The 18,090-nt window shown below is 48.5% G+C and overlaps 2 protein-coding genes across 3 annotated transcripts in view; both read left to right on the top strand.

Annotated features, from left to right (window-relative positions):
• Positions 1-3,173, top strand: part of Dhdds (dehydrodolichyl diphosphate synthase subunit) — a 31,830-nt gene extending 28,657 nt beyond the window's left edge. Inside the window, exon 8 of one of the 2 annotated variants that reach the window (XM_042688674.1) lies at positions 980-3,173. In XM_042688674.1, the coding sequence (XP_042544608.1) occupies positions 980-1,219 (240 nt within the window). In that variant the 3' untranslated portion in view covers positions 1,220-3,173. The remainder of the gene's footprint in view (positions 1-979) is intronic. The other variant, XM_042688675.1, reaches the window with a different exon arrangement.
• Positions 3,174-4,230: 1,057 nt separating this feature from the next.
• Positions 4,231-7,869, top strand: Hmgn2 (high mobility group nucleosomal binding domain 2). The gene is made up of 6 exons (XM_042688670.1): positions 4,231-4,411; positions 5,224-5,268; positions 5,394-5,423; positions 5,773-5,823; positions 6,252-6,347; positions 7,007-7,869. Exons 1-6 carry the CDS (start codon positions 4,397-4,399, stop codon positions 7,040-7,042), a joined length of 273 nt encoding a protein of 90 aa, XP_042544604.1. The 5' UTR covers positions 4,231-4,396; the 3' UTR covers positions 7,043-7,869.
• The last annotated feature ends 10,221 nt before the right edge of the window (positions 7,870-18,090 follow it).

The following is an 18,090-nucleotide window of genomic DNA, read 5'->3' on the forward strand; positions in this document are numbered from 1 at the left end:
GCCTGATAAACTGGCAGCAACAGCAATAGTGAGGCCCAGCCAGGAGCAGCCACCTCCTCTCCTGGGGGCATGTGGCCAGTGATTGTGATTGGCTGGTTCACTTGTGCAGGAAACACCAGGTTCCTAAGAAGAAAAAGCATGCTCTCTACACTTAGGAGTTGATGGTTTGTCTGGGTCACATACACAAAGGAGTGCTGTTCGGCAATATTGCCACCCAGTGTTGGACTTGGTTTCAGGAGTCCTGGGGGCTCTTTGGCACCTTCAAGGACTTCTTTCCTAGAAGAAAGCAGACTATAGACCGTAATACCTGTTCTAGGCAGATGTAGTAAGTGGCTTATGAGTGTTCATAGGAGGACTGTCGATTGGCTGTCTGCATAGTAGAAGCAGGTCCGGAACAGAATCCAGCAAAGTAGCTTAGGGGCCTGGGAGGGGGCCCTGGGAGACCATCAGGGACCTAGTGAACAGTGCCTGACAGAAACAGGACCTTCCCTGTAGCAGAGAGTAGACAATACAATGTAAAATTGCTGTTTCTGTCTGAGAGCCTGCTAATATGCTGGAGAGGATTTTGCATATATTATCTCTAATCCTTAAAACCACTCTTCAAGGTAGGCACAACCCCCACTTTACAGATGAAGAAATGAGGTTAGGAGAGGATTTTCTCAAAGCCATAAAGCTCATTGGGTGGGGAATCAGAAGTCAGCCTCACATTTGCCTGGTTTCCTTCATGCTGGAAGGCTGAGACAATTTTAAGGAATACAGATGCTTCCACACAAACCAAATCAAGATGGACCCACAGCTGTTTCTGCCTTGCCTGTACAACATGGGCACCACCTCTGGCATATCTGCCCAAAATTCCTTCCAGAGCTGGTACAAACTCTCCACTGTGCTACCTCACTTGGCCCCTAGTGCCCCACTCCCATCCCAGGCTCACCCACGCTTAATAAACAATTTTCCCACCCCAAACCCCACTTTTCTCTAGCAGAAGGCCCGAGACATGTATGCAAAGGAGCGGAAGAGGCACCAGCTGGAGAGGGACCAGGCTGCAGTGGCGGAGCAGCTGCTGCAAGAGGGGCTCCAAGCCAGTGGGGATGTCCAGCTCCGACGGACACGCTTGCGCAAACTCTCAGCCAGACGGGAAGAGCGAGTCCAAAGCTTCCTGCAGGCCTTGGAACGCAAAAGGGCTGACTGGCTGGCACGTTTGGGCACTACATCAGCCTGAGTGAGGCTGGCCACCAGCCACTGTGCTCTGCCCTTTACCTCCAGGGCCCCATTCCCTTTTCTTGGTGAAAGGCACCTCCCTTCTGGTGATGAATTATGCTCTGCTCCTCTTGCTTGGCAGGAGAGCCCCCATGGCCACATGTGCTGGCAGTGGATACCTTTGGGTTGCCTGGGGCAGTAGTAGCTCCTGGGGAGGATTGAGGGTGATAGTATTCCACAAGGACACTAAACTCCACTCTTGTAACCAATAGATTTGGAGAACAGAGGGCCCCAACTCAACTGGCTGCTTCCCCGTCTGCCTGTGCTCTTGGATGCACTTTGTTTCCATGAGTATGTCTTTCAACATGCAGAATTGCAGGGAAGAGGTCTTTCCCAATGCCTAGCCTTTTTCCCATCCATCTTCCCGACCAGACTTTCACAAAAGATTTGGCTCTACCTTGGATCTGCTGGTAAATTGCTAGTAGGCAGCCAGAATTATTTAGGCAAGGAAGAAAGGGGCGGGAGAGACAGAAAATTTGCCCATCTGCTGCTCCTCCCCTTGGCTCTCCACCTGGGATTTGCTATTGAGGCTCTACCCCCACCCACTATGCAGGACTGATTGCTCACTGAAAGGCTCAGCGCCCCCAATGGTGCACAGAAGCCAGGCGGGTGATTACAATCCAATTACCTATTGTCGACTCAGCCCACACAAGCTTTTCTCCCCCTCTTGCAGGGCTTGGGGCCAGGCACTGCTCCCAGGGAAACTTGCCCCCTCCGTGGCTACAGGGTAACAGAATGGCCTGTGGGCCCTGGTGAGTCTAATCCAACATTAACACAACAGGACTGAGCAGAACCAAGCATTTCTCCCAACTGGCTCTGCCTGCTGACCCCTGCCTACACCATCACAAACTCTTGATTCCCACTTCCCAGTCTCAGAGGCCCCCTAAGTAGGCTCCAAGACCATTTATCCTGAGCATGGCAAACCCTGTTCCCACCTCTCTAGTGTTAAGGCTAAGGCTGCCCAGCAGGAAGAGGAGGGCAGGGTGAGGGCTGTGTCTTTCCCCTTACCTCCTCCTCAGAGTTGCTGGATTAGGACTTCTGACCAGTTGTCTGCCTAGCAACTGTGCTTCAGGTGCCCCAGAGTAGCAAGTACCAGCCATACTGAATGTTACTTTCCAGTCTTCTCATTTTACTTTCTGCAAGCCATTTTCCCTGCACCTCCAGGAGAGAAGTGGGGTCTTGTAAGCAGTGACGAGTACATCCTGTAGATTCCTAATTTTTCTGTACCCTAGTCCCATCCTGCCTTTCTGTACTTTGGATACCTCTTACTGGGGATGCCTTGGCCATCTCTGCTCCCAGAATCAAGTATAAACGCCTAACACTGCAATTGAAAAGCCAATCCATGCACCCTTTGGCAAGTCCCCCCCCCTGCCACACACACACCTGGCACTCCCCACTACCAGTCCCTGGCACAGAGCTCCCAGAGAGCAGGTGCTGTACAATTTCCAGCTTTACAATGGGGTTGTTGACAGCCTTAATTAGGGAGGCATGAATTATGTGGCTATAACGAAGAGCCCTACAATTAAGGCGGGAATGGAGGCAGCAAGCGGAATCTGCCCTGTGAGCATAGTGGCTTGGGTCCCGTCTCTTCTCACTTTCCCTGGTTGTTGGGGTACAGTAGAGGTGATTAATGGAACAGGTCTCTGGGAAAGGTACACTGAAGGGTGGAGTAGGAAAGAGCTGCCTCAGGAGGCATCCTGGGGGTGGGAAAGATGCAAATTTGACTGCTGCCCAAAGCAAGAAGCAAAATATTTTGTTTTCTTTCTGCTGGCCTGATTTGTGCAAACTAGCCTCTCTCCCTTGCCTCAAAAAGTCAGGCGAGGCCATCTGTCCCCTCGCCTGAAAGCCAACCTCCACGCTGAGGATATTTATTCTCATCTTGTGTTGTGGGTCTAAATAGATTTTTTTAATTCTTAGATGTAAGACTCGTCTGCTAACTGCAACGGAAGTACACCCTGCTTCGCTCCTGCCATTTCCTACCTTCCAGGACCCCTGACTTCGGGCTGAGGCACACCCGAAGAGCCCTTTTGCCTTCACACCTGTTCTCTACTTGTTTCCCAATCCCGCGGTGCTTTCCTCCACCCTCCATTTCCTCCCGCTAGTGAAAGGAAGCCAGCCTGACAGTGTGGAAGGAGGGATTTCACCAGCTGCGGCGTCGGCTGCGCCCAGGCTCGGTGGCCGCGTCGAGTGGGGGCAGCTGGACTAGATGTTCGGGGACTGGGAGTGCTCGGGGGGAGGGGAGTGCCCGAAGGCCGCCGGGGCGACGGCGCCGCGTTCCCACTGGGTCCTAAGGGCCGGGCATGCAGAGACTTCAGGCTTGGAGACGCCTGCCAGGCTTTGGGGGCTCGGTTACCATTTGGGGAGGCAGCTGAGCAGCGGGTGCTGAAAGGACAGCTCCTACCTGCCCGGCAGCACCCAAAATGCACCCCTGCTTGGACGGTCTCCCCCACCCCGCCCTGCGCAGCCGACACCCCACCTGGAGTGAACGGCTTTCCAGGTGGGGCGCACCTACGGCTTTCCCGAAGTGGGAGCTCGGAAGGATGCACGTCCGCCCGCGCCAGGCCGGCCTCCCCGCGCTTTTCCCGCTGGCGCCGCAGCCAGGGCCCCGCGGCGGTGCCTCCCGCCTCCCGCCTCCCCAGCCCGCCCCGGGGGGCCCGCCGCGGGAGCAGGAAGGAAGGCTGCTGAGATGCGCCCCGAGTGTTGCACGGTTTGGAGAAGTGGGCAGCTCGTTGCTTAAGATGGAAGGAACTTGGTAGTTTGCAAAAGCCAGCTCTTGGCGGGAGCGGAACCCCGACTCGCGCGCCCCGCCTCATTGATTGCCCTCGCCGCGCGCCTCCCCCACTGCGCCCCCACCCCCTCGGCGCGCCGCCGTCTCTCGCGCCCTCCCCCCACACACCCCCCTCCTCACTCCCTCCAGAGGAGGTGAGTTTAAACCCCGCCCACGTGACCCCAGCTGGACCAATGAGCTGCAGCGGGAGGTGAAATCCGGTTCTAACCGGTCCGGGGCTCCCAGCGCTATAAAAACTTTATAAACCCCCCGGAGCCCGAGCAGTGTGAAGAAGAGGCGAGAACGACCCCCGGACCGACCAAAGCCGCGCGTCGCTGCATCCTCGCCCAGCGCCTCCGTCCCGCCGCCGCCATGCCCAAGAGAAAGGTACGTGGCGCGAGGGCCGCGGGCGCCGACCGCAGCCGCCACCCTGCCTCCCGCCCGACCGGAGGCGCGGGAGTCGGCGCTGGCCGAGGGGCTGCAGCCGCCAGGCGCGGGGCTCGAGTCGAGGTCGGGGCCTCGGGCTCACCCTGCGCGGCGCCGCTGCCCCAGGCGCCAGAGGCCATATTGGAGGAGGCAGCGGCGGCGGGAGGAGCCATGTTGTTGGCTGTTTATCCTGCTCCCCGCGGGCTCCGAGCCCCCTCCCCCACCAGAATGTCGCCCTCCCCGCGGGCGGGCGTACGATTCAAACCCGAAAGGGCGGGAAGACGGCGTTCGGGGTTGGCGGGCGGGGGAACGCGCTGCCGCCAAAAAACCGCCGCCGCGAGGGGGCGGGGCCGCCGCCCGAGGCTCCGCCCCTGCCCGCCCACGTCCCCGGCGCGCAGGACGCGCGCTGCCGCCGCCCACGAGCTCCTCAGGCCGTGCGCCTCCCTTCTCCCGCCCTCGACGGCTGCCATGGCAACGGCGCCCGGCTCCGCCTCCGGAGGGGTTTGTTTGCACCAGCTGCAGCTGTTGCTCCTGCCTGGCGCGGTGGCGCGGCCCGGCTCCGGTTTTGCCCGAGAGTTTCCCCGCCGGGCCGAGGCCTCCGAACACGCCTTGGGCTGGAACGAGCAGTGGACGGCTTCCTCGAAACCGAGCCCGACATGTTCTGGGAAAGTTGTGGCACTTTTTCTTAGAATCCTGCGGAGGAAAATCAATGAGGATTACTTCAGGAGCTACAGGGTTTTTTTCCTTTTTGGTTTTGTCTTGATGCCTTCTAGGCCGAAGGTGATGCTAAAGGAGATAAAGCAAAGGTGAAGGACGAGGTAAGTGTCCCTTACTTTTCCTTGGTAGTAAATCAACCACGACTCACCTCCCTCTCAGTTTGCCTAGAGTTGTGCTCCATTTCTGTAATGCAGAACAAAGTAACCTTCTGTTTTTATTTTAATAGCCACAGAGAAGATCCGCCAGGTTGTCTGCTGTAAGTGCAAAGTTTTTCCTATCTTATTCTTGAAACTATTGCTTCCAGAGAATTTTATTTTGGGTGATCTCCACCTCGGGGTATTGCACCTTGGGAGTTACTAGTTCTGAAATTCCAGTGGCTGTAGCTGAATTGGGAAAATAACATTCCAAAAGAAAACCAGCCATAAGAAATTTGGCAAGTAGGAGAACCCTTTCTATCCTTTTTTTTTTTTTTAATTTAATTTTATTTTTTTGTGAACATACTGTATAGAGGGGTTACAATCCTTTGTACTGTGATTGAGTTGTTTTGTTTCTTTGCTCTATTGAACTAAAATACTCTCTTCTTCCCCTCTGCCTGCCAAAATAAGAAACCTGCTCCTCCAAAGCCAGAGCCCAAGCCTAAAAAAGCCCCTGCAAAGGTAAGTGAAACTCAGAGATAATAGTGCTAACGCTGGAATTGGTGATTTTCACAGAAAGAGAACTGTCCTTCACCACCTTAACCTAATTCAGCATAATGGTGACTCCATCAATGGATGTTGTAAGTTGTTTTGATAGCCTTATCCCTGCTATTCCTATTAGTTTTCTAGTCAAGAACTTTGTCAGTTTCTTGAAAATGGCTGGAGCGTTAAAACATTCAAGTATTTGACCTGGCTTATTCTAAATGTGAGTTTTTGTATGCCGAAGACCACAGTAAATTAATGACTAGGCTTAGTTTGGATCATTTATTATAGGTGGGGGGAGTTGGCTTCAGTAAGCAAGCCTACCTTTTACACCATACAGAACTTTGCAGACTGTAATCTGGCCCACATGAATAAAGAGGAACAGTTCTCTTTCTCTTCTTTTTTAGAAGGGAGAGAAGGTACCCAAAGGGAAGAAGGGGAAAGCTGATGCTGGCAAGGATGGGAATAACCCTGCAGAAAATGGAGATGCCAAAACAGACCAGGTACAGTTGTTTCATTTTTTCAGTAGATGTGCACATTGTAATCTATATCACTCAAATATGTTGTGCTTTCCTGCTGACTGAAATCCTGGATTCTTAAGATCTTTTCCATTATCAAAAGACACTGTTGTCCTGATATCCTACTAAAGCTTCACTACACCATTTACCCCCCCCCCCCCCAACTTCTCCCCTCCTCCCCCTTTTTTTTTCTTTTGTCTTATGGTGCTGATCCTGGGACTTGAACTCAAGGCCTAGGCGCTGTCCCTGAGCTTTTGTGGTCAAGGCTAGCAGCCTGCCACTTCCAGCCACAGCTCTGCTTTGGTGGTGGTTAATTGAAGATAGGATACTCACAGACTTTCCTGCCCAGGTTGTCTTTGCATTATGTTTCTCATGTATCAGTCTCCTGAATAGTTAGGATTTCAGGATTAAGCAGTTGTCAACCAGCTCACAATATATATATATGTTGCATACTTATAGGTACACCAGTCCTGGGCTTGAATTCAGGGTCAAGGCACTGTCCCTTAGCTTTTTGAACCACACCTCTGCTTCAGCTTTTTGCTGATTAATTAGAAATAAGAGTCTCAAGAAGTATTGAACTTCCTCTAGGACAAAATCTGAACAGACACTATACATCTAATGCCTTATTAATCTTTTTATTTCAGGCACAGAAAGCTGAAGGTGCTGGAGATGCCAAGTGAAGTGTGTGCATTTTTGATAGCTGTGTACTTCTGGTGACTGTACAGTTTGAAATACTATTTTTTATCAAGTTTTATAAAAATGCAAAATTTTGTTTTACTTTTTTTTTAAAGCTATGTTGTTAGCACACAGAACACTTGTTTTGGGGAAAGGAGCATCTGTCACTAATAGAATGTCTCCAAAGCTGGATAGATACAGGGAAAACACCTTTCCCTGCTAGTTTTGAGAGACTTCTTGTTGGCTCCCAGGAGGAGGAATTCCCTCATGTTGACACACAGCCATCTTGGCACAAACACCTTGTGATGTGGGAAAACTCAAAATAACTTTTGTCCTTCTCCTCCTCCATCATCAGCATAGACTTAACTCCCTTAAAACCAGAGGCCAGTCGGGACCTTAACCCTCCCTGCCCCCACCAATTGGTTTTTCCAATGTGCCAGGCAATCTGGACCTGACAGTGACATCATTGAGATGGTGTTCCTTAAAAGAGCAGTAGTTTCCTTTTCTAAATCGTGGATTTTCAGATTGATAATTCTGCCATTTTCACTTCCTGAAAGTCAGGGTCGGCTTGTGAAAAGTTGTTAAACAACATGTTTAATGTGAAATGTCAACCCTCACTCTAAACTTTCCCTATTCAGAGCTTCAAATGAAGACGTCATTGGGTTTTATAATGGCTTTCTGATTTTGATAGTCCATCCAAAAAGGGAGTTTGAAAGTTGTTGTATACTGTTTAAAAACAAAAAAAAAGATTGTCTGCCCATGTCCTGCCTGAAATACCATGATTGTTTATGAAAAGTATCTTTAATAAAGCTGGATACAGTTTGGCTTGGAATGCTGCTTGTGATCTTTTCAGATCATTAGAAGCCTGGCTTCTCAGGTCTCTTCAATTCTGGGGGTTTTTTTGGGGGGGGAAGGTATTTTTTTGTTTTTCAATGTAAAGGTTACGTTTGTAGTCAAAATTCATTGGTCTTAGCCGGGCGCTGGTGGCTCACGCCTGTAATCCTAGCTACTCAGGAGGCTGAGATCTGAGGATCGCGGTTCAAAGCCAGCCCGGGCAGGAAAGACCGTGAGCCTCCTATCTCCAATAAACCACCAGAAAACCGGAAGTGGCGCTGTATGTAGCTCAAGTGGTAGAGCGCTCGCCTTGAGCTGAAGAGCTGAGGGACAGCGCCCAGGCCCAGAGTTCAAGCCCCATGACCGACAAAAAAAAAACTCATTGGTCTTTATCTCAGGGTTACTGGGGGGGGGGTTGGAGGGGGAGATGGTTTGTGTGTGCATGTGTAGGGCTTGAACTGAGGGCTTGGGCACTGTCCCTGAGCTTTTGGCTCAAGGCTAGTGTTCTCCCACTTGAACAACACCACTTCCAGCCTTTTTTGCGTAGTTTATTGGAGATAAGTCTTATGGACTTTACTGCCTGGGCTGGCTTTGAACTGTGTTCCTCAGATCTTCGCCTAAGTAGCTAGGATTGCAGGCATGAGCTACCAGTGCCAGGCTTTCAGGATACTTTGACAGTTTTGGTAGATCTAAGTTGTCCTAGAGGCTGACAAGGGATATGTCTACTTAACTAGTAACCTTTAAAATTAGAAAATCTATTGTAGTCTTTGTCAGATGTCCCTGGGTCTGGCCTTATGTAAGGCAGGTAACACTATTGTTTGTTTGTTTGTTTTTGTCGGTTGTGGGCCTGAACTCTGGGCCTGGGCACTGTCCCTCAGCTCTTCAGCTCAAGGCTAGCGCTCTACCACTTGAGCCACAGCGCCACTGAGCCACCTTCCCAGCCCAACACTATTCTTAAGGATGTCTGTAACACATTAGTGAGGACTTTGTAGAGGACAAGTCTTGCAAATTGGATGCTGGTGGCTCCCGCCTGTAATTCTAGCTACTCAGGGCTGGGAAGGTGGCTCAGTGGTAGAGCACTTGCCTTGCATGAATGAGGCCCTGGGTTCGATTCCCCAGCACCACATAAGCAAAAAGAAAAAAGCCGGAAGTGGCACTGTGGCTCAAGTGGTAGAGCGCTAGCCTTGAGCTGAAGAGCTGAGGGACAGCACCCAGGCCCAGAGTTCAGGCCGGCCCCACCACCAAACCCAAAAAAAAAAAATGCTAGCTACTCTGGAGGCTGAGATCTGAGGATCGAAGTTAAAAGTCAGCTCAGGCAGGAAAGGCAGTGAGACTCATCTCCAGTTAACCACCTAAAAGCCGGAAGTAGAGCTGTGGCTCAAAGAAGAAATCTTACAAGTGTTGAAATTGTTCATAGATAAAGAAACTGAAGCAGTGAAAACCTAGAACTCCTAACTTAGGGTAAAAGATCTCAGACTTGTTTGGGGACACCTTTGGATAAAATTACCATTTGGAGCTGGGAATGTGGCTTAGTGGTAGAGTGCTTGCCTAGCATGCATGAAGCCCTGGGTTCCATTCCTCAGTACCACATAAAAGGCCAGAAGTGGTGCTGTGGCTCCAGTAGAGTGCTAGCTTTAAGCAAAAGAAGCTCAGGGACAGTGCCCAGACCCTGAGTTCAAGCCCTAGAACTGAAAGGGAAAAAAGCAACTAAGCCGGACACTGGTGGCTTATGCCTCAATCTTACTCGGGAGACTGAGATCTGAAGATTGTCGTTGAGAGCAAGCCAGAGCAGAAAAGTCTGTGAGACTTTTATTTCCAGTTAACCACCAGGAAACGAAGTGGAGCTGTGGTTCAAATGGTGGAATACTAGAATTGAGCAAGAAGTTTAAGAACTGCCCAGACCCTGAGTTCAAGCCCCATAATAAAAAAAAAAAAAAAAAAAAAAAAAGCACTTATAAGATTTCTAAGTAGGGGCTGGGAAGGTGGCTCAGTGGTAGAGCACTTGCCTTGCATGCCTGAGACCCTGGATTCAATTCCTCAGCACCACATAAGCAAAAAGAAAAAAGCCGGAAGTGGCGCTGTGCCTCAAGTGGTAGAGTGCTAGCCTTGGGCTGAAGAGCTGAGGGACAGCGCCCAGGCCCAGAGTTCAGGCCCCACGACCGGACCCAAAAAAACAACAACAAGAAAGATTTCTAAGTAGACAACACTATTTTTATTTTGCTAGTCCTGGGGATTGAACTCGGGGACTAGGCACTGTCCCTGAGCTTTTTTTGCTCAAGGCTAGCACTGTACCACTTGAGCCACAGCTTCACTTCCAGCTTTTTCTGCTTATGGGGTACTGAGAAATCAAGCCCAGGGCTTCATGCATGTTAGGCAAGCACTCTACCACTAAGCTACATTCCCAGATGTGACTAGGGTTAACAGGTTGATAATGGAGCAAAAGCTCCAGAACTTGATTAAGCTACATTTAGGGTTCTTAGTCTGTTGACAGTAAATTTTGTGCTAACAGCTTGGCCATATGTTCTTGATTTGAGGGCCAATTGTGAAGTGAGGGCATTCTTATTTTGTAGCTCAGGCATAGTGACTGGCTTGACCAGCTTTGGACCATTAAAAAAAATGTCAATGTAGTAACCACAATGAAAGTGGACCTGGGGCTAGGAATATGGCTTAGTGGTAGAGTGCTTGCCTAGCACACATGAAGCCTGGGTTTGATTCCTTAGTATCACATAAACAGAAAAGGCCAGAAGTGGTGCTGTGTGCTCAAGTGATAGAGTACCGGCCTTGAGTACGGAGAGGCTCAGGGACAGAGCGCAGGCCCTGAATTCAAGCCCCAGGACTGATTGCCCCCCCCAAAAAAAAATAAAAAAAAGGGGACCTTCCCAGCACTTTCCAAGTCTGTTCTATGTAGTCTTAGGAGGAATCATCTGCATTTGGGGCCATACAAACAGTACTAAAATCAAATGGTTTAAACAATATGTGAAGGGCTGGAGGCAGAATATTTACCTAGCAACCTGAGTTCAAACCCCAGTAATGACTACACAAAAGGGGATTTAAGCCCTGAGGTAGGAGTGGCTTTACACAGGCTGGTGGTTTCTGTTCTGTCCTTAGGACACACTTCAGCTCCCGGCTTAATACTACATCAATGTCCAGAGGCAAGACCGTTCTCTTGAGAACAATAAAACCTTTTCCAGAAAGCCTTTCAGCAGCCTCTGTTTCTTCTGAAGTGCGTGGCCTGCTCTCTCCTAAGCCAATCGTAGCAAGAAAGGGGGAACCACCACATAATCTGCTTAGATCATTAGAACTAAATAGGATAGATGACCACAGAAAAGAGAGGGCTATTGGGTGGACAGTCTTACGCATTCAGATCCTGTGACGTAGGCTTAGCCCCATCTGACTTTATTGCAGAAGTGTCACTGCTAAGTATGACCCCTCCCCTTTTGATTCACCATGTTGTACAATGATCACCATGGTCTGTATCTCCAGACTGTTTTCATTACTACTCCCCCCAACCCTAGGCAATCATTAACTGTGTTGTCTAAAGACTTGCCTATTCTTGATATTTCATCCAAATGGTCTTTCTGGACCTCTTTTTTTCCCAGTATTAGAGCTTCACATTTGCTGGGCTGACACTACCACTTGAGCCACACACCTAGCCTTTATAATGTAATTCTCAGAAACTTTTCAAGGTCCATCTACCTTATAGCATGTGTTTCCTTGTTATTGACTATATGTTTTATATACATATATATATGCATATATAGAGACTATATTATACATAGTGTGTGTGTTTGAACTCAGAGCCTCAAGCTTCTAGACTGGCATTCCTACCACTTGAGCCATGCTTCCAGCTCTGCTTTTTTTTTTTTTTTTTTTTTGGTCTGGTCGTGGGGCCTGAACTTGGCCTGGGCGCTGTCCCTCAGCTCTTCAGCTCAAGGCTAGCGCTCTACCACTTGAGCCACAGCACCACTTCCGGCTTTTTTCTTATGTGGTGCTGAGGAATCGAACCCAGGGCCTCTGGCATGCAAGGCAAGCGCTCTACCACTGAGCCACCTTCCCAGCCCCCCGCTCTGCTTTATTTTTTGTCGGTCATTGGGCTTGAACTCTGGGCCTGGGTGCTCTCCCTCAGCTCTTCAGCTCAAGGCTAGCTAGTGCTCTACCACTTAACCCACAGCGCCACTTCTGATTTTCTGGTGGTTTATTGGAGATAAATCTCATGGACTTTCATGCCCAGGCTGGCTTTGAACTGTAATCCTCAAATCTCAGCCTCCTGAGTAGCTAGGATTATAGGCATAAGCCACGGGCACCTGGCCGTGCTTTTATTTTTTTAAGATACGTTGTTAATTTATTCTGAATCTTACATTAATAAGTAATTCCAGAAGAGTTCATTATAGCAGATAACACTGCAAATTCTAGCACAGGTTTTAGTGACAAACAGGCCCATTCCATGGCTATAGATGACTTTATTTTGCATATCTTTACTGTGATACCTTCATATCGGAGCTATAGGTGCTACTTGGGAGAGTTATTGCACAGCACTTCCATGGCATGGAGTAGTATTTGGTGTAGAAGATGGAGGCTAGTTAGCTGCAGCAAAATGAATATTTTTCTTAGTATAGTAATAAAAGCCAGGTATCTGTGGCTCACACTTGTAATTCTAGCTACTCAGGAGGCTGAGATCTTAGGATCACAGTTCAAAGCCAGCCAGAGAGGAAAGTCCATGAGACTCTTATCTCCAATTACCACCAGAAAACTGGAAGTGGCACTGGGGCTCAAGTGGTAGAGCACTAGCCTTGAGCTGAAGAGCTCAGGGACAGCACCCAGTCCAGAATTCAAGCCCCCCGACCAACCCAAAACAAAAAATGTATAGTAATAAAGCACAGTCAGAGTGGGGCGCCGGTGGCTCACGCCTGTAATCCTAGCTCTCAGGAGGCTGAGATCTGAGGATCAAGGTTCAAAGCCAGCCCAGGCAGGAAAGTCCGTGAAACTTATCTCCAATAAACCACCAGAAAACTGGAAGTGGCACTGTAGCTCAAATGGTAGAGCACTAGCTTTGAGCTGAAGAGCTGAGGGACAGCATTCAGGCCCAGAGTTCAAGCCCCACCATCGACCAAAAAAAAAAAAGCACAGTCAGAACCATAAGATCGCCTGTTAATGTATGTTCTAGTATATGTTCCTTCTTTACCTTACCCCCAACTCTCATTCATGTTTTTTAATAACTTGTCACTTTAATGTAGGCTTATAAGATACAAAAGATCATAAATATAACTGGGTTTGATGGCTTTATTTGCTTATAAGGGAATAGCTACCTTTAAATAGAGCTTGCACACGGCTGGTGCTCTACCACCTGAGCCATGTCTCTACCTCTCATTGAATATTGAATATCTTTTTTTTTTTTTTTTGGTTGGTCGTGAAGCTTGAACTCTGAGCCTGGGCACTGTCCCTCAGCTCTTCAGCTCAAGGCTAGCACTCTACCACTTGAGCCACAGAGCCCACCTCCAGTTTTTTCTGTATATGTGGTGCTAAGGAATCAAACCCAGGGCCTCATGCATGCGAGGCAAGCACTCTATCACTGAGCTACCTTTCCACCCCCTCATTAAATATATCTTATGCATGGAATTTCATTTGTAATCATGCTTGACTAGTGATAGTTTTGTAGCCTGAAGGAAGGTATACTGTTTAGTTGTTTTTGGTTTTTTTGGGGGGAGGAGGCAATACTGGGAACTTAGGGCTTTGTGATTGTCAAGCAGGGGTACTACAAGTAGAGCCACACCTCCAACTCCTTTTGTTCTGGTTTTCTTGTGATAGGGTCTCATTTTTTGCCTGGGCTGGCCTAATACTATTTTTTTAGGGAGGGGTCCGGTCGTGGGGCCTGAACTCGGCCTGGGCGCTGTCCCTCAGCTCTTCAGCTCAAGGATAGCGCTCTACCACTTGAGCCACAGCACCACTTCCCGCTTTTTTCTTTTTTCTTTTTTTCTTTTTTGTTTTGGGGGGGGCGTCCAGTTGTGGGGCCTGAACTCTGGGCCTGGGCATTGTCCCTCAGCTCTTCAGCTCAAGGCTAGCGCTCTACCACTTGAGCCACAGCGCCACTTCCGGCTTTTTTCTTTTTGCTTATGTGGTGCTGAGGAATGGAACCCTGGGCCTCATGCATGCAAGGCAAGCACTCTACCACTGAGACACCTTCCCAGTCTCTGAACTAATATTATTTACACTTCCCACTATAGCTAGTATGACAGGCACACACTGCTGCAATTCCCAGCCTTTGCTGTTGAGATACAGCCCCACTCTTTGTTAGTTATTTGGGAGATGAAGTCTAGCAATTTTTTTCTGCTGGAACTGGTCTCAAACTTCTATCCTTTGTATCTTAGTTTTATAAATAGCTAGGATTACTGGCATGAGCCACTGTGGTGCCCAGGCTTGACCTACTCTTTCCCCCTACCCATCCCCACCCCACCCCCATCCCTGGTCCTAGGGCTTGAACTCAGGACCTGGACTCTGTCCCTGAGACTCTCTGTGCTCAATGCTAGTGCTCTTGAGCCACAGCACCACTTCTGGCTTTTTCAGTTTATGTGATACTGAAGAATTGAACCCAGGGTTTTATGAATGCTAGGCAAGCACTCTACCACTAAGCCACATTCCCAGGCCTTCCCTCTTTTTTTTTTTTTTTTCTTCCAGTGCTAGGGCTTGAACTCAGGGCCTAGGTGCTATACCTGTGCCACAGTCCCACTTCCAACTTTTTCTATTTCTGTAGCACTGAGGAAACAAACCCAGGGCTATATGCATGCTAGGCAAATCCCCAGTTTTTTGTTTTTTTTGTTTTGTCTGTCAGGCTTGTACTCAGGGCTTGAGCCCTGTCCATGAGCTTTTTTTTTTCTTTTTCTTTTTTTTTTTTTTTGTCAGTTGTGGGTCTTGAACTCTGGGCCTGGGCACTTTCCCTCAGCTCTTCAGCTCAAGGCAAGCACGCTATCACTTGAGCCACAGTGCCACTTTCAGTTTTCTAGTGGTTTATTGGTGATAAGAGTCTCACGGATGTTCCTGCCGGTCTGCTTTGAACTGCAATCCTCAGATCTCAGCCTCCTGAGTAGCTAGCATTACAGGCGTGAGTCACCGGCGCCTGGCTCCATGAGCTTTTTTGCTCAAGGCTACCACTCTATCACTGAGCCACAGCGCCACTTCTAGTTTTCTGGTTGTTAATTAAAGATGAGTCTCATGGGGGCTGGGAAGGTGGCTCAGTGGTAGAGTGCTTGCCTTACATGCATGAGGCCCTGGGTTCCGTTCCTCAGCACCACATAAGCAGAAAAAGCTGGAAGTAGGGCTGAGGCTCAGGTGGTAGAACGCTGGTCTACAGCTGAAGAGCTGGGGGACAGTGCCCAGGCCCAGAGTTCAGGCCCCACAACCGACTAAATAAATAAATAAATAAGGAGTCTCATGGTCTTTCCTGCCAGGCTGGCTTTGAACCTCAGTTCTCAGAGCTCAGTCTACTGAATAGCTAGCAGGCATGAACCACTGGTGCCCTGTTGCCTTCATCTTTGTTATTTTTTGTTTTTACCAGTCCTGGGGCTTGAATTCAGGGCCTGGGCACTGTCCCTGAGCTTCTTTTACTCAAGGCTAGCACTCTATCACTTGAGCTACAGTGCCACTTCTGGCTTTTTCTGTGTATGTGGTACTGAGGAATCGAACCCAGGGTTTCATGCATGCTAAGACAAGCATTCTACCACTAAGCCACCTTCCCAGCCCAAGCCCCCATCTTTTTTGAAGTCACTATTAACCAGCCTCCTAAGTCAATGTGCCACAAGCACTAAAATTTAGCATGACCAAATAGAACTTACCCTACTCTTCACAAACCCACAAACCCTCCCTACTTTCTCTAGACCTGACTTACAAAAATAAAAAAAAAAGCAGGGATGGGTAGCTCACACCTGTAATCCTAGCTACTCAGGAGGCTAAGATCTCAGGATTTTGGTTCAAAGCTAGCCTGGTCAGAAAAGTCCCTGTGAGACTCTTTATCTCCAGTTAACCCCTCAAAATTGGAAGTGGACCTATGACTTAGTGATAGAGGAAAAGAGCTCAAGGGCAGTGCCCAGGTCTTGAGTTCAAGCCCCATGACAGACAAAAAAAAAAAAAAAAAAGCACCAACACCAAAGCTGAGAGTGTTAGCTCAGTGGTTGAGTACTTGCCTGGCCACACAGTACTGAAGTCCCTCAAGAAACTTGGAAGAAACCTCAGTTTTCATGACATGACTTTGTAAAAGATGTTTCATGCTGGGTGCTGGTGGCTCATGCCTGTAAAATCTTTTTTTTTTTTTTTGGTCAGTTGTGGGAATTGAACTCGGCCTGGGCGCTGTCCCTCAGCTCTTCAGCTCAAGGGTAGCGCTCTACCACTTGAGCCACAGCACTACTTCTGGCTTTTCTGTTTATGTGGTGCTGAGGAATTGAACCCAGGGCCTCATGAATGCAAGGCAAGGGCTCTACCACTGAGCCACCTTCCCAGCCCACACCTGTAATCTTACCTACTCAGGAAACTGAGATCTGAGGATAACAGTTCAAAACCAGATTGGCAATAAAGTCTGTGAGACTCTTACCTCCAATAAACTACTCAGAAAAGCAGGAAGTAGTGCTGTGGCTGGGGTAGTAGAGTGCTAGCCTTGAGAAAAAGAATCTCAGGGGGCTGGGAAGGTGGCTCGGTGGTAGAGCGCATGTCTTGCATGAATGAGGCCCTGGGTTCGATTCCTCAGCACCACATAAGCAAAAAGAAAAAAAAAAAACGGAAGTGGTGCTGTGGCTCAAGTGGTAGAGCGCTAGCCTTGAGCTGAAGAGCTGAGAGACAGCGCCCAGGCCCAGAGTTCAGGCCCCATGACCGGACCCCAAAAAAAAAAAAAGAATCTCAGGGACAGTGTCCAGGCTTAGCATTAGAAGAAGATTCATTTTTTTTGTTATGGAAAATTTCAAATATGTGCAAAAAAGTACAATAATGTAATGTTCCGCCAATGCACAGATCATACAACCCCTGCAGCTATCACTTGAGGTTCGACCTTTGTAATTTGTGCCATGTCTACTTCTCCCCTTTAGTACAAGTTGACAAGTCATTTCATCTATAAATAGTTCTATATATATATATATATATATATATATATATATAGAACTATATATATATATATATATATATATATATATATATAAAGGATGTAGACTTTTTCTTAGCATCACAGTACCAGCATCCCAAAAGTAAATAACATTAGTTCCTTGTTTTAACTCCATCAGTCATGAGGCTTTAACTTAGAACCTGGACACTATCCCTGAGCTCTTTTACTCAAGGCCAGTGCTCTACCACTTTAAGCCACAGTGCCTCTTCTGTTTTTTTGTTTTGTTTTTGTTGATTGTGGGGCCTGAACTCTGGGCCTGGGAGCTGTCCCTCAGCTCTTCAGCTCAAGGCTAGCACTCTACCACTTGAGCCACAGCACCACTTCCAGTTTTCTGGTGGTTTATTGGAGATAAGAGTTTCCCGGACTTTCCTGCCCAAGCTGGCTTTGAACCTCAATCCTCAGATCTCAGCCTCCTGAGAGCTAGGATTACAAGTGTGAGCCACCGGCACCCGGCTCCAAGCTATTAATTCTTTAATATGTGTTCTCAAATTTCTAGTTGTGTAAAATATTTTTTAGTGTCCCCATTTGTATGTTTAAATTCCACATAGGGTCCAGACATTGCAGTTCATTTGCATATCTTTTTTTTTTTTTTTTTTTTCATTTGTAGGGCTTGAATTCTGGGCCTGGGCGCTGTCCCTGAACTCTTCAGCTCAAAGGGAGTACTCTACCTACCATTTGAGCCACAGTGCCAATTCCAGTTTTCTGGTGGTAAATTGGAGATAAGAGTCTCACAATGTTCCTGCCCAGGCTGGTTTTGAACTGTGATCCTCAGATCTCAGCCTCTAGAGTAGTTAGGATTACAGGCATGAGCCACCATCGCCCAACTCATTTGCATATCTTTAATCTCAAACCTATAAGCTCGGGCTGGGAAGGTGGCTCAGTGGTAGAGCGCTTGCCTTGCATGCATGAGGCCCTGGGTTCGATTCCTCAGCACCACATAAGCAGAAAAAAAAAAAAAAAAGCTGGAAGTGGCACTGTGGCTCAAGTGGTAGAGCACTAGCCTTGAGCTGAAGAGCTGAGGGACAGCGCCCAGGCCCAGAGTTCAGGCCCCACGACCAGACCAAAAAAAAAAACCTATAA

Source organism: Dipodomys spectabilis, unplaced genomic scaffold (assembly GCF_019054845.1).
Source record: "Dipodomys spectabilis isolate Male_0828 unplaced genomic scaffold, ASM1905484v1 ptg000118l, whole genome shotgun sequence".
NCBI classification, from domain to species: domain Eukaryota; kingdom Metazoa; phylum Chordata; class Mammalia; order Rodentia; family Heteromyidae; genus Dipodomys; species Dipodomys spectabilis.

What these genes read in the sequence shown, in the direction of transcription:
- Hmgn2 (XM_042688670.1), top strand. An exon ending in GATCCGCCAGGTTGTCTGCT is followed by an intron (nt 5,424 to 5,772) that starts GTAAGTGCAAAG and finishes TGCCAAAATAAG; the next exon opens with AAACCTGCTCCTCCAAAGCC. An exon ending in GAGATGCCAAAACAGACCAG is followed by an intron (nt 6,348 to 7,006) that starts GTACAGTTGTTT and finishes TTTTTATTTCAG; the next exon opens with GCACAGAAAGCTGAAGGTGC.